Raw genomic sequence first — 15,486 nt, forward strand, 5'->3', positions numbered from 1 at the left:
CATACTGGTCACACATCTGAGCCTATGTCACTGATGCATAATAACAGTGCCTCTCAACTACCTCATACAACCTGATCTGGCAGACGAGTGCAAGCGCCTCAGAGCCTCATTGAGAAAATATTATGCCAGTGTTGTTTGTAGTATTTATTTAACAAAAGGGAGATGTAGTGTCTTTTATATTGTGCGTACTGGGATCCTCGCGGTCATGGGTGGACTCTAGACCGGAATTACCTAATCTGATGGGAGGTGTTTTGGTATGGTTATGAAAGTTATAGCACAGTGCGTGGAGAGCGCAAAAGTATGTTGAGGAGTAGAGACATCTGTTACCGAGCACTGTGTTTGGTGTACTCGCTTGCATCCTCGCGAGTTGGGGAAGACACTACACCTGTCAGTGAGCCCATCACCACTATGCCATGCGCTATGCTGCCACCTAGTGGGGGCAGCATTGGCACAGAGTTTACATCAGGCTTCTCCAACGAGTAGTTTGTGAGCTGCTTGTAAGTAGAGTAGCATTCCTGTGTGGCCCAGCCTGCTAAATTAGAAGTTTGTGGTTGCCAAAATTGACAGAAATGTGCGCACTTTCAGAATTCATCAGCTGATGTTTGGAAGGCAATGGACGAATGTCTTAGATATATTTGAAACTGTTAATTCACTGATAAATCATATGGCACTGGGGAGACTTATTACTAATACGCCTCTGTTGCAGGGATGGCTGTTATGTATAACCCATGCAGAGACATTTCCGATTGACAAAGCTCTTTTTCACATTACCGCTGGGAAGGCTGCCTTAAAGCACGGGAGGCAATCACTGTAAGTAATCTAGTTTATTGGGACCAGTCCAGTGCTTTAAATGGGCCGATACTGAGTACCGGCACTTTTTTATTTTGAGGGGGAAAGTACCTGCACTTTTCCAGAAAAACGTAATGCTTTCAATTGGAGAGTTCCGGCACTTCTCAGAAACAAGCAGATACTCTGGTACAAAGTTCTTGAACTTATATTTTTCCATTTCAAGCACTGTACTCTTCGGTGATCACTGTAACAACACTAATAATATCAGACACTGCGGATGATTTTCTGTGAAGATAAGTAGCCCTTATAACCGAAAAGGTTAGAGAAAACTGGTTTTCGTTCGCCCTCCCAGTATGAGATGCAGTTATTTAGAACCAGCGTCCACGGGCTCGCCCGAATACTCCTGCCTGTCGGGTTAAAGGGTGACGGGCTCTCCGCTTTGGGGTGCAGGCCGATGTTCCAAGGACCTTCACATGCAGGAGTGGCCTGGGCCGGGCTTGCCCACTGCTGAGCTGGGCGGGTCGCGGTTGTGCTCTGAAGACAGTACAGGGATGTATTTTGGAGACGCTTGGGCGCCGTTGCCATGGCAAGCGCTGTTTCCAGTTTCCCCCAATTACCCGGCCCTTGTTTCCCCCAGTGATGGGGGCATGTTTTGTTGCCTTCAATTCTCACTTGCTCAGCTGCTCCGCGGCTGGAAGCCCGGCTTTAGCCAGAGTGGCGCGGCGGGGAGAAGCCGAAGCAGTCGGGAGTATGTCGCAGTCTGGAAATGAGAGGCGCGCTTCAGGCCCGTTCCCCAGCTGTCAGAGTCTGGAGCCCAAGACGGGTTCCCATTATCGAGTGGCGGCTGGGAGCCCTGCCCGCGTCTCAACAAAATAAGTTTATTCGTGGATTGCGGCGTGCCAAGAAATCCAAGCCTTGCCTTTCCTAAAGTGACATAACCAGTGCTCGGGGAAAACGCTGCTTTTTGATGAGCTTTTTTGCAGCATCTTGAGCAGCGTGCGGGTAAATGCATTTTTATTTAAGCTTCCAAATAATGTTGCATCAACCCAAGGGATTCTGGAGAATAAGCGAACTGTGCTTGAGATACTTTCTTCACACGTGTGCCCTCATATATTTCCAAATGAATGGGATTTAAAGGAAGTCATCACAGAGAAGGCTCTTCATAACAAAAAAGATCATGCAGTCATTGTATACACAGAATCACGTGTTCCTCCTTTCACTTTTACAGGAGGAGGTGGAGGGGTAGGGGCAGGCACAACTCACACACCGCATCTACCTACTCCCTGTCCAGCCTCTCTTTGTGTGCCAAATGACTCCCAAAACCCCATCTTTACTCCGGCTCTCTCGTCATCCCTTTTCTTATACTCAGTTTGTTTCTCCCCTTATTCCTCAACTTTCTTTTTCTTTCTGTCACCCTCTACACCTCCTTATACCCTAGAAGCACTACTCACTTTTGTTCCAGTACTTTTGTCTCTACGTTCAATTATTTGCCTCTGTTCATACCTATACCTCAGTACTCTCAGCCTCAGCTTTACCCTAATACCACTACTCATACTTATTCCTTAGTCCCTGAACATGTACCCTAGCACCTCTACTCATGCCTATGCCATAGAGCATCTACCCATGCCATTACCTACTATCTCAGCCCCTAGTGAACCTCAGTACCTCTGCGTGTACCTATACTCTTGCACCTCTACTCATGCCCATACCCTTGGCTGTCTACACGTGCCTTTACCCAGTACCTCGTCCCCTAGCTGTACCCTTGTACCTCTGTCTGTAGCTCCATCTTGGCACATCTACTCATGCCCAAACCCTTGAGCTTACCCCCAGGCCATTGCTAATTTCCGCTGCCTTATCTCTATGTAGTCCTCGGTTACTAGTGACTCAATACCTTTGGCTGTGCTTTTTTTTTTTTTTTTTACCTTTGGCCTATAATTGCCTTCATCACCCTAGCCAAGAGAGGCCTAACAAAAAAGGACAGTGAGGCTTGAAGTTTGCTGGTTCAGGACATACTCTCAGGGGGCTGGTAACAGTTTATCTCATTGGCTAATTCTCCACATGTGAGCTCACAAACTGTTTTTACTGTGTGTCGGGCACCGGGTCATACAAGGACGCAGTTTTATTATCTTCGCCACACCTGGCCGTGGAACTATTCCTGATTCGCTATTCAGAGAAAATTAACTGGGAACCACATCAGTTCAGATTTCGGGGCAACTGTAAACCGAGGACACGGATCTCTTCCTTCTTGGATGAGGCCTCCTCCTTCCAGTTACCTATGTTGAAAGTCTCAGTTTTGTCCAAAAATGCTTCGGGAATGACTGAACTAACTCTCAGGAGGGCGTTACTGCATTATTCGAATTGTTGAATTGTTTCATTTACAGAAACTTACTACCGGTTGAGTGTGGCCTTCAAATCATTTGTAAGGATTAATCCTTTGTGAGACCTGAAGTGTACTACTTGGTGGATTCAGTGTGAAATTGCACTGCTGGAGATAGATAAAGTGTTGCCCTGAATAGGACAGCTCCTTTACTATAAATCCAGCTTCTAAGTAAGAGCATGTGACACATATTTGGCATCTCCGTCTGTGTCATTGCATCTGCTGGGGGTGGACAAGTAGAGGCTCACTCATTTGAATCGGAGGTTGGCTTATTTAATTGACGTGGCAGCAGCCTAGTGGATCAGGCTTAAAGGATCTGCTCAAAGTTAATTCTAATTAACAAGATTAGGGCTAACACTATCAGAGCCTCTAATTTTATTAATATTTCTTCCAAAAGATGTTCTGCATTTTATGTGGGACTGACCGCCAGTTGATTTAAATTGTGTGAATGGGTCAAAAAGGTCTAAACGTGTGTATGTTTTGAGCAGTCAATTTAACCATTCACATCTCACAGTAAGTTTAATCTTTAGTACGCCAGATATAGCGATAAGATGGTTTTCCATAGATTCCAGTATAACACTTGTATCAAGCCAACACTTGGCCTCAGGACATGTAGTCTCACCGCATGGCCAAACTATTCTTGCAAGGTAAAGGTTTTCCACTCCACACTAACTCATCCCACGAAAACCAGCATATTGAGCTGGTTGTTGTGTCGTGGCTTTAGACAAACAATGGTCCTTGGCTGTAAAGAGATGATATGAGCAACTATAACTGACAAAAACAGTTGTTCTTCCTCCGTGCAGATCACTGTAATAGGGGCCTCAAAATATTCTGAGGCCCATTGAGGCTGATTGGTACAGTTGCAATCCTACAATGAAAAAACCTTCCAGTATATTCCATTGAATCGTTGTGCTGTTCATTAGGCAAACTGTGAATTGGGATTGGTGCAACGCATTATCCTGCAAGGTATCACACAGGTGGAGTTCCCATTATGAAATAATAGGGAAAAATGCAGCCACATCATCCTGTGGCAGGGTCCCATTTCGATCCACCCTTACTACAAGCAGGCCACCTGATCTAGAAGATGAAGGCTACCTGAATACAGTGGCATAACTGAGACAAACTACCCCAGCTCAGGGAATGAGGAGAAGGTGACGACTGGCAGACGCCGCTCCCTGTCCATTACAACGCATAACAAACAGAAGCCTCCATACACCACACACACATCAGACCTAAATACAAAGAGAGGAACTCATTTCAAACTCACAGGTGTGGGCAATAGCTGCCATAGAAGACTAATATGTACCTATGGGAACTGTTACACAAGGCCACCATTCGTCTCCATCCTCTGCTAAAGGCTTAGGTGCTAGACACAGAGTAAAAACACTTAAAAAAAAAAAACAGTCAAGTAGTACCAAGTAGGCGGTCCACTTTGTACCTATTCTTTAAACAGTAAACTTTTTGCTTGAGAGTTTTCACGAAATCTTAACAGAACATATGGAGTTATCAAATTAATATACTACTGCCACAGTTGTCTGCTCCTGATAGAAGCTTTTTTCCTATGGAAATGTAAGCGGGCCCCTTTCTTACCCAGCTGGTTGCATACTGTCAGATTGGGCACACCTTTGAAGGCTGGAACCACAATCATGTCTGGTTGTGGGGATCTGTGCAATGTTAGGTACCCAGGTGCATGCTGGGGCTTCCATTTATGCTTGGTTATGGGGAGCTCTGCAATGTTAGGTACCTGTGCACATGCCAGCGCTTCCACCCATGCCTGGGTATGGAGAGCTCTGCATTGTTAGGTACCCATGTGCATGCTGGTGCTACCATCCATGTGTTGTTGGGAGCTCTGCATTTTTAAGTTCCCAGGTACATGCTGATGCTTCCATCCATTCCTGGTTGTAGAGAGTTTTTGCATTGTTTGATACCGTTGTTTATGCTGATACCTCTAGCCATTCCAGGTTGGTGGAAGCTCTGCATTGTTAGGTACCCGGGTGCATGCTGGTGCATGCTGGTGCTTCCATTTATGCCTTGATGTGGGAAGTTCTGCACTGTTACCCCCCCCCGTGCATGCTGATGCTTCCATCCATGTCTGGTTGTTGGGGGCTATGCATTGTTAGGAACTCGTGTGCATGCTGATTCCTCTATCCATACCTGGTTGTAGGGAGCCCTGCATTGTTAGGTACTCGTGTTCATGTTGATGCTTCCATTTATGCCTGGTTGTGAAGAGCTCTGCATTGTTAGGCACCCAGGTACACGCTGAGACTTCCATCCACATCTGGTTATGGAGAGCTTTGCATTGTTCGTAACCCATGTGCTTGCTGGTGCTTCCATCTATGCCTGGTTGTGGGGAGCTCCGCATTGTTAGGTACCCATCTGCTTACTGATGCTTCAATCTATGCCTGGAGATTTGCATTGTTAAGTCCCCTGGTACATGCTGATGCTTCCATCTATGCCTGGTTGTAGGGACCCCTGCATTGTTGGGTAACTGTTGCATGCCGATATTTCCATTCATGTCTGCTATTGGGGAGCTCTGCATTGTTTGGTACCCATGTGCATGCTAATGCCTCCATCCATGCCAGGTTGTGGGGAAGTAGCAGTGTGCATGCTGATGCCACCATCAATGCCTGGTTGTGGGGAAGTAGCAGTGTGCATGCTGATGCCACCATCCATGCCTGGTTGTGGGCAGCTCTGCATTGTAAGTTACCCTTGTGCATGGTGATGCTTCTATCCATATCTGTTGTTCGGGAGCTCTGCATTGTCGGGTAACTATGTGCATGCTGATGCTTCTATCCATGCCTGGTTGTTGGTAGCTTTGCATTGTCAGGTACTCAGGGGCATGCTTGTTTGTGCATGCTGGAGCTTCCAGTAATGCATGGTTCTCGATAGCGTTGTGAAGTGAGGCACCTCCTGCATGCTATAATTTCCATGCATGCAGTGTTCTCATACGTACAATAGGAGCGTTGGTGCAAGGCGCCCCCGACGTCCCCTCTAGCGTTGTGCTACTTGGAAAAATGAAAGACTGAAATGGTGTAAAGGCATTTTGACCTGAGGTCTGGGGAATTGTGAGCATCTTACAAACAGCATATACCTTTTCCTGAAAGTATCATTCTGTATACTTAAGTTAAAATATCAGACCCCCTCCAATCTGTAGGTGCTTTTTTAAGGTGCTTAACGTGTACCAATTCAAAACCTTCAGCCAAAAAGTTTGGTCTGAGTCTACTGACACCGTCACCTTGCATTGGCCGTACTTACATCTATGGTCTGTTACTCTAGCTTTTCAGGTTCCTTTCCTTCACAATTTACTGAGCTGTGAATGGTCAATAATATAGTAAAACATGCCCTCCTTTCCTCCTCTCCCCGTCAAACTTTGAAACTTAGGGCCTGAGTCACAGAAGTAAATTCATTTGCAGATTGATTCGTGTAAATCTGCTACTGCACCCTAGGTGTAAATGTACACTTTTTTGCTGTTCATTTTTTGACGTAGAAATAAATGCAAGGGTTTACTTGCATGTCTCCACGCCCCGGTGGAGATATCTACAACAAGATTTATGAGTTTGTACATTTTTACATCTAGGTGGAGACCTCTACCAACATAGTGGAGACCGCCCTATGGTAAAGTAAAGGGAAAAATATTTAAGTTTATTATTCTTTACAAAAATATTGCAATTATTTTATTTGCAATAGTAATGTAAAATCATTTAAATATTTATTACAAACTTAAAACTATTAAAGTAAAATGATACATTACATTAACCCATTAAATTAAATGGGTATTAATCAATACAAAAATATTTAAATAACATTTTATAAAGAGTAGTAAAAATAATTCCCACCCATGCGGACATTGTTATATAGGTTGTATTGATTCTGTTTAAGATTGCATAGAAGTAATTTAAATATATGTTTAATTGTTTATTATTTTATTTTTATGCTATTATTAAACTTTAACATAAAATAGATACTTAATTCTGTATAATTTTAACGTGAAACACATTTTTTTCTGAAAGTCAAAATTCTTTTGTATACCAATATTTCTTATGCTGTGTTTTTTTTTTTTATTAGTCCCTACCTCTGTTATTTTCTATGGCTCTGTGTTGTGGTGCCTGTGAGAGGCCATACTTGGTGCTTGACTTACACCAGGGCTGGGCTGGAGCATACTTACTTCTGTTTTGTCACTATTAGGACTGCAGTAACTTCAGAAGTGTTGTTTGTGAATATTAATAGGCCTACTGTTTTGTAGCCTGTCTCTTCCTAAAGCCCTCCTTACTTTTCCCTAAACCCCTCCCATTTTTGTTGTAAATATTCCCCATTCCCTTTTCCCCGTCCCTCCCACATTTACAACTAAAGCATGGACTTAAAAGTGCAGAAATCCCCGCCTCTTTAATAGAGTTGTCTGTACAGACAAAAAGAGCGATGGAGGCAAAACGTCTCTGCACTTCCCTTCTGTTAGTAAACTGCATTTTGTAGTTCATGAATAGTACTACTGTTGTACGACTTCAGGTATTAAAAAGTGCAGTTTCTGATTTGGCACATTAAAATGTTGCTTTATTTAACTGCATAATTTCCACCAAAATTTACCAGTTGAAATTTGTATGTTGAAAAACTATGGTATTTTCACAGTACATGTAATCTAGAAGCAGGTGCGGACTCTCATTTTGTGCCCAAATAGGGACCGCAGGTGCACTTAAAACATGGCCCTAATCAAAGACCTGAAAGTTTTCAGATTGAGTTATAAATTGTAGCTATAGCAGTGAAACTGTTGTAAGCTAAACCTTATACCATCATTTAGCGAATGATGGGACCTTCCCTAAATGCTAAGGTGCATAATTGACACCAGTTTTTGTGATACTGGAAGAATTAAGTATAAAATTGAGACTAACAGGCAGAAAGCAGTAGTTACACATTTTCCGCATTTAAAGATGCAAAGATGTCATCTTCTTTCTGCTGGTGATACCTGGCATTAATTTCCTGTGTAGTGAAGTGGTATTACCGCATACGTGATGTAATCCCACTTAAAAACACAATTTTAGTAACTGAATGGAAATATGGCATATCGTGGATGTACCACACATTTTTTCACTTACAGTGATCTCAATATGAAGATTCTTGTATATGTCCTTTTTGCTAATGATATATTTTCCCTTATAACTTATGTTTAACATATCTATATATATGTGTGTGTGTGGGACTCACCAGCTGTGGTGATTCCACGTGTAAGTTATCCTGTAAAAACTGAAGTGACTGGTGTCCTACGACTTTCCCGCACTATTTACCCCTGATGTAGTTGGGTGTAAGTTAGATGTTAAGAAGAGTGCGGGGAGTTTGTTTCCTATTTGTTTGTAAATTCTCAAAAGTCACTGCAGTACTTTCTGAATGATAAATAAATTTGCATCCGCTTTTCTTGACCTCTGATACTCTTGTGGGTACGCAAACGTTTCTAATCACAGATATAATTTGTGTGCCTAATGTATGAAGGCCTTGTGTACATACCACTGTGAACATCAAATGTAACACTATAATTACATATCAGTGTGCTTGATTGAATCCTTCATAGTTTCTACAAGGTTTTCCTGGCGTACTATTTCTTTAGGCCAGATAAAATATTTCTCTCTCTCTCTCTCTCTGCCTTTTTTGGTTCTCCTTATGTAGTATTTTGCTCTGGCTTTGATCTGCTAAGGCTGCACGTCCTGTACCCATTTCTTAATGTACTGCACTTCTTTTGTTTCCTTTTCCAGAATAAAGGACCATGTCTAGGTCTGAGGTCCACCCAAAGACACCGTTAGTTGAGGCTATCTCCGAGGAGGTCAGCGAAGACCTAATTTCTGCCAAATCCACACTCTCAGTCGAAAGGACCACCTCCCACGACTCGCGCCATACGTCCATTATTCTTGACGCACAGCCTGGTAGGACATTTTAGGATTTATTCTTGAGGCACTAAGGGGGTTGGACTTGACACAGACCACAGTACCTTAAGCAAAACAGGTAGTTCCACAGGTAAGCGGTTTCCTGCAGGGAAATGAATATTTCATGGCATAGACTTCAAGGACCTTTTTTCTGAGTCTTGACATTTAAAGGCCCAGAAATGGATGTCATTCTGGGAGTTCAATGGGCAAATGTTTTTTTTTTTTTCAAAAAGGAGGATAATGCAGCAATGACCTTTATAGTCAACACCTGATCTTCTCTCTTTTTTGTGGTGAGTTCTTTTTGGTGAACAAATATGTCGAGATGCTGTGTTTTAGATAAATTGCAAAGATCCAAAGCGAGAGATCATGTACTTAGTCTGACTGGGCTATTGGACTACCTTTGGCCGTCTTGAGTTAGCTTTTTCTGGAACTTGTGGTGGGGACGGTTGTCGTATTCTACCTGTGCATTAATAGCAGTTTGGGAAAGTATCCATCCTTCCCCACTTTCGAGGTGCTTTGTTTAGGCTCTCACAACAGCACCAGCATACTTGATTTGAGGTGGAGAAGGCGGTGTAAGGTCAACCCCAAGTCTACTTGTGCTGTTAGGCAATCATGGACTCAGAAAGCATGGCCACCCTCATGACTATTGAGTTTTATGACGAAAAACTGTTTTTCTTCAGTTTCACTTGTGGCTTCCCTGGGACGTGGGTAGTCTCTTTAGAGGTTCCATATGTCAAGGTACTACTTAAATGTTATTACACTTTGTTTATAGCCAGGTGGCTAACGCCCTCTGCAGAAAGTGTTCACTTCTGTTAAATGCCCACCTACAATTATAAATCTGAAGACACAGGACAAAAACGAGGGCAATTAACATCTGTTCATGCCTGCTAACAGGTGGGCAGAAAGGTTATTATCACCCACTCATTCCAAATCTCACCTAACACAGGCCAGCATATCAGCTGTCCCTGACTGCTCCATGCTCTTGTTTCACACTCAGATTGCACTCATAATGGAGGCATGCACCAGTAGTTAGTTGCCAATATCAGTACTTCAAGCATGGTTCCAGTGCTGAATAAGGCCATAATGACAATACACAGTAATCCTCCTCAGCAACATTCACTTCTAACAGCAGGTTCAGGTCAACTATGGCAACTATGAAGGGGAAAAGCCTGCCTCGTCTGAGTATTGCCCTTACAAATTAAAATAGCTTTTAATAGGAAGTACACTAAGCAGCACTGCAAAACTATAAAAAAAAATTAGCAAAGCCTACAGGGAGACAATTTATCAAAACCATTGGACCTCTCGGGTAATAAAGCCTTGTGTAGCTTACAGGTGCTATCAGTTGCTACTGTGCGTGCTTTAGTGCGTATGGTGTACAACGCGATGCGTTAACCTTTACAATATGTTGTATTCTACTGTAGTACTTTATCATGCATATGCCGTGGGAATGACTGATATTCTTGTGATATATAACTGTGTTTATATATATTTAAATCTTATATATGTTTTATATTTTTACATTGCTTTTGGGGGGTGCAGGTTACTTTCCAAACACCATTTTGTTATTTTAACTATATATTTTTTTCTTTTTGGATGGTAACCCCCTTTTCTGTTTCAAACTCCCTTACCTCCCTTTACCACTGCCTGGCCTTGAACCCTAAAAATATATTACCTCCATTTACCACTACTCACCCCTTGACCCTCAAATCCCCTTATATCCCTTTACCACTGTCCTTTCCAACCTCGGAAAAAAACCCTTACCATACTCACTCCCGACACCTAAAAAAAACATACCCTTCCCTTTTTAAGTGACATAATATGATTTTTTTTCAAAACAGTATCTCTGGTAAAGTCTGCCATTGTAAAGTGTCTGAAATGGGCCTTTGTGGTACTTGCCTTTGTGGTAAAGACCGCGTGGTAAGCATTCCATACCGTTTTCAGGGGCTGAGCGAGGGAGGTCCCTGTTAGAATGCATAGGAGAGGGGGTAAAACAGGGGGCAGATAAAATGGGAGAAAGAGGAGGAGTCCTATTCTCAGCTGGAGTCTGTGGTTTTGTGCGTTTCAGAGGATGCCTCTTCCTTGATTATTTCTGAGGCAGTCCTCTGGGTGCATCGAGGCAGTACAGGCCAGGTACCCGTAGGGAGAGCCACAGCTGCCCACCTTAGAGCTGGGTAACCAGGCTCGATCCTCGGCTTCCCCCTAACATCCTGTGATTCTGGACAAACTACTTAATCTCCCACTGCCTACCAAAAACGAGTTTTCGCGCTATATAAAACCGCAAAAAAAAAATCCGTGTCATTTTCACAGTGGTAGAGCCGCTGGCGCGGAGCCTGCCAACAAACTTAATCAGTTCGGAGAATGAAACATTTAAGCTAAGTGCCTCATTGTTTTTTAAACGTTGGGTTCAAATGATGGAAGACTGGAACGGGGTAGCATGGTGTTGGAGCTCCTTTCTCATTAGTCCTCGTGTCTCCAGGTCCCTTGCCTGGAATATTTCCTTGTAATTTAAGTGATGACTGCGTCTGGTGCGCGCAGTAGAAAAGGGTCCCCGGAGGCAGCCACGTTAAATTGGATTTTCAGCTGCAGTGTGCTTTGCCAGGATGGGCCTCTGATGCCAAATTTTATTAATCGAGGAGCACCCCCCCACCTGATGGGGGCGTCCCTCGTCATGCCTTGATGCAAAGCCAGGGTTTCCCCACCTGGATCACTACCTATACGTTGCACGTTTGGTTTGGGGGGCTATTGAAGTTACAGTAACGGCTACATATACATTTTCGAAACAGAATCCATCTGTGATGCAACGAAAGACACTGATGGCTTTGTGCTGGGTGATCAGCAAGCAACAGTCGAGGGATGGAATGGGAGTGTCCAGTGGAGGACACGCTAAACGTGTTTGTACTTTTACTGTGGTGTTTGAATGGTGAGCTGAGCACTATCAAGCTTTACAGCGAGACCATCTCCATGCACATTCCATGCTTTGCAGGTGGATGAGTGATTTGAGACACCCCGCTTGAAGTATTAGGAAGGGTTACTACCAGGACTGCTGCGGTTGCGCTATTTGGCGGCAACGAGTACAGCTGTATCCTACTCTTGCTTCCTGCATGATCGAGTAGATCTTGGAAAAACATCCTGTAACTAGTATAAGATACAGAATCAGATTTAAATGCCATCTTATCTGTCACGAAATATGTTTCAATTTTGTTAGGTGTAGAAAATAGCTGAATCGCTGAACTATAATCCTTATTTCATAAGCATGGTGTTTTCTTTTGACTCGCTAACTTTGTAACTAGCATTCTAGAGAATAAGCAATCATATATAGTACCTAAAATTGTGTCCTGTGTGTTTCTCATCCCTTCCGCATGCCTGCATAGTAGAGAAAGGCCCAAAGACAGAAAACCCCACATTAGATGCCCCTCGTTAACCCTTTAATGGTGCAGTCAATGTATTACCTGCAAAGGCATGTGTCCATGTTTTGTAACTACTAGATGTGGGCAGGTCACTGAAAGCTGACGTCTGAAGCCTGGCTCGGGCTCAGCTCGAAGTCCTGCTGGAACCTGGAGCCGAGCTTTCATGTGGCTTCTGCCAGCCTCCCTCCCCGTACTCTGGATGTGGTTAGAGTTGTCAATTTTGGACCCAGAGAACTTCATCTCCCCGTCCCTATACACACTGGATTGTGACCTTCTGTAATATAACCGGTTTCTGTGTAAAGCATTCCAATGGTTTACTACGTAAAGCCTTCTAATACCTGCGTTCAAGTTCGCGTTATATAAAACCGACTGAAAGGTGCAGAAAGAGGTAAGGAGAGATCTGTAACGTAGGGAATGTTGGTCTATAACAATCTGAGACGTACAGCCTTTATATGACCAGAGTGGTGCCACTTAGTTCGCTGTTCATGCATGTTGTAAAATGTTTCACTTTTAACAAAGTACTTCTCAGGACAGTGCTGTAGTGTGTCGTTTTATTGTCAAAACTTCCACATGCTAAAGAAATCAATGTTTTTAAATGTCGAAGAGACTATCCTATTTTGCGTAATGTTTGGGTCTATGAGTTACATAGGAGACATTTTCAGGGCTGGTGCACAAGCTCTAACATCGGAGACAGCACCCTTGGCTTGGCTCTGGCTCGCTTCCCCGTTAACGTGTTAGCTCGCCCACCTCTAGTATGTACTTTATGAATTGATTCAACCATGTTATGGCCAGAGCCATTGTCTGTTTTCATTAGATTTTTTTTTTTACCAATTGTATAAGCATCGCACTCCAGCACAATTTCAGTAAATTCACAAGGCTCTGGAAGGCGCCGTTTCAAGTTAAGCAACAATAAAATAATAATAATAGCGCAACTTACAATAACCCCACTTTAGTCCGATAGGCGAGCCCCATACCCCCACTACATATTGTATGCCCGGATAAATAGCACTCAGTTTTGGTGGGGTTATGTACGTCACATGGACGTAGTTATACTTAACTAACATTTTCAATGTTGAAGCTCCTTTAATCATGATTTCTGATGGATACACCTACCTGTGGATTCCTCACCAAAAGAATTCTCCCCTCGCGCCAACCTTCGACGGAAATTTCTTCTAGCTCTGCACGTCGACGATGACGTCACAATCGCCCGACTCCACGCGACGCCACATGACGTCATCTAGGCAATAAGAAGCCGTCGTCGACGTGCAGACGTCAGTTCCCTTTTTTCCGTGCCAGAATAACGGTTGTTTCTTCGAGGCTCACAGGGAGCTACTGTTACCAACGGACGGTTACGATGTCGCAGCCTAGAAAATCCGGCTTTAAACCTTGTAACCAATGCGGGGGTCGGATGTCGGTTACCGACCCCCACGAAAACTGCCTCTGGTGCCTTAGTTCCGATCATGAGGTCGAGGCATGCGGTTCGTGCCAGCGCATGAACCCTAAGGCACTCAAAGAAAGAGAGGGAAAGTTATTCTTGGCCTGGTCCCAGAAGAAGAAAGAGAGGCATCGTAGGAGGGAGTCTTTGTCGAGATCCTCTAGGTCTCGTCATCACCATAGTGGCTCTCGGCGCCATCATGGATCTCGGCGCCGATCGAGCAAAGGACGGTCCAGGTCTAGATCGGCTTCTCTGTCGACTCGGCGTCGTCCAACGTGGGAGATAAGCCCGACAGTCACCCCTCCACCTCCGGCGACCCCGACGTCACCTAGGTCGGTCTTTGAGGTCGAGCCTCCCCAGAGGCTGGAAGGTTCTCCTGGCCAGGAGTTACCTGGACCCTCTTCGGCAGCTTTGCCGGCGCCGGTGCAGCAGCAACAGTGCCCGGCTTTCCCGACTCCGGGATCGGATCCTGCAGCGTTTTTGAACGCTATGTTTAACATCTTTGCTTCCATGGTGCCGGGTGGAAGTCATGCAGGTCCGTCTGGTCCTTTGGCCTACGACTTGGGTGTTTCGGCGTCTTTCAAGTCGGCGCCGTTCACCCCGTTTATGTCTGCTGCGTCTGAAGCGGCGCCGATGCCTACGATGTCGATCAGGATGGCTACACCTGTTACGGCGCTGTCGGATTCGCCTCGGATCCCATCGACGTCCAAGAACGCTGTGGAGCCGGAGCCTCCGGCTTCGGACGAATCCGAGGTTCGGCGCCGACGGAGATCTTCGGCGTCGGCTGACACCTTGTCGACTCCAGGCTTGGAGTCCAGACTTAGATCAAGGCGCCTGGCCCTTCGTCTCTTGGAAGAGGAGGAGTACGCGAGGCAACACCTGGAGGAAGGAGAAGTTGTAGAGCCCTCAGGTGACTTCCAGGGTCTGGACTCGGCTAGTGGCCTTGACACTACCCCGGAATGGGATCTAGCTTCTCCTGGAGGGAACACAGAGGAAGCAGCTTCTTTCCATAAGGTCATTTGTAAGGCTGCAGACTTTTTGGATATTACTCTTCCTACCGCGGAGGTTAAGAGAAATTTATTGACAGAGGTCCTCCATCCGACATCTGCTTCTGCTGAGCCTCTTCTTCCATTCAATGAGGCTCTGCTGGACCCTATTAAGGATATTTGGATGAAACCTGTATCCACCGCTGCGGTCAACAGAGCGGTGGCTCGGCGTTACCGGACGGCGCCTGGGGATCCGGTGTTTCTTTCCAGGCAACCAACTCCGGAGAGCATTGTGGTCCAAGCTTCATGTTCCTCCAGATCCTCGCCTGGCTCGTTTCCTGGGGTTCCTGCTGATAGAGAGTCGAAAAAGATGGACCATACTGCTAAAAAGACATTTTCATCGTGCAGTATGGCCCTGAAATCTTCCAATGCCACATGCATACTGGGACCTTACATACATGCCCTTATGGAAGAGGCAAAGGGCCATCCTAATGTGTCACAGGAGATGCTGCAACTCTTTTCGGATGCTCAAGCGGCTGCAACGCAAGTAATCCAGTCTGGTTTGGACACTTCGGACTCGGTGGCT

General features: G+C 44.8%; 1 protein-coding gene across 1 annotated transcript in view; it reads left to right on the top strand.

Moving 5' to 3' along the window:
• The window catches only part of DNAH2 (dynein axonemal heavy chain 2), a 1,666,550-nt gene that overhangs the window by 35,414 nt on the left and 1,615,650 nt on the right, over positions 1-15,486 (top strand). The window contains exon 2 of the mRNA XM_069218683.1: positions 8,905-9,072. Within this exon, the coding sequence (XP_069074784.1) occupies positions 8,916-9,072 (157 nt within the window). The 5' untranslated portion in view covers positions 8,905-8,915. The remainder of the gene's footprint in view (positions 1-8,904; positions 9,073-15,486) is intronic.

Source organism: Pleurodeles waltl, chromosome 12 (genome assembly GCF_031143425.1).
Source record: "Pleurodeles waltl isolate 20211129_DDA chromosome 12, aPleWal1.hap1.20221129, whole genome shotgun sequence".
Lineage (NCBI taxonomy): Eukaryota > Metazoa > Chordata > Amphibia > Caudata > Salamandridae > Pleurodeles > Pleurodeles waltl.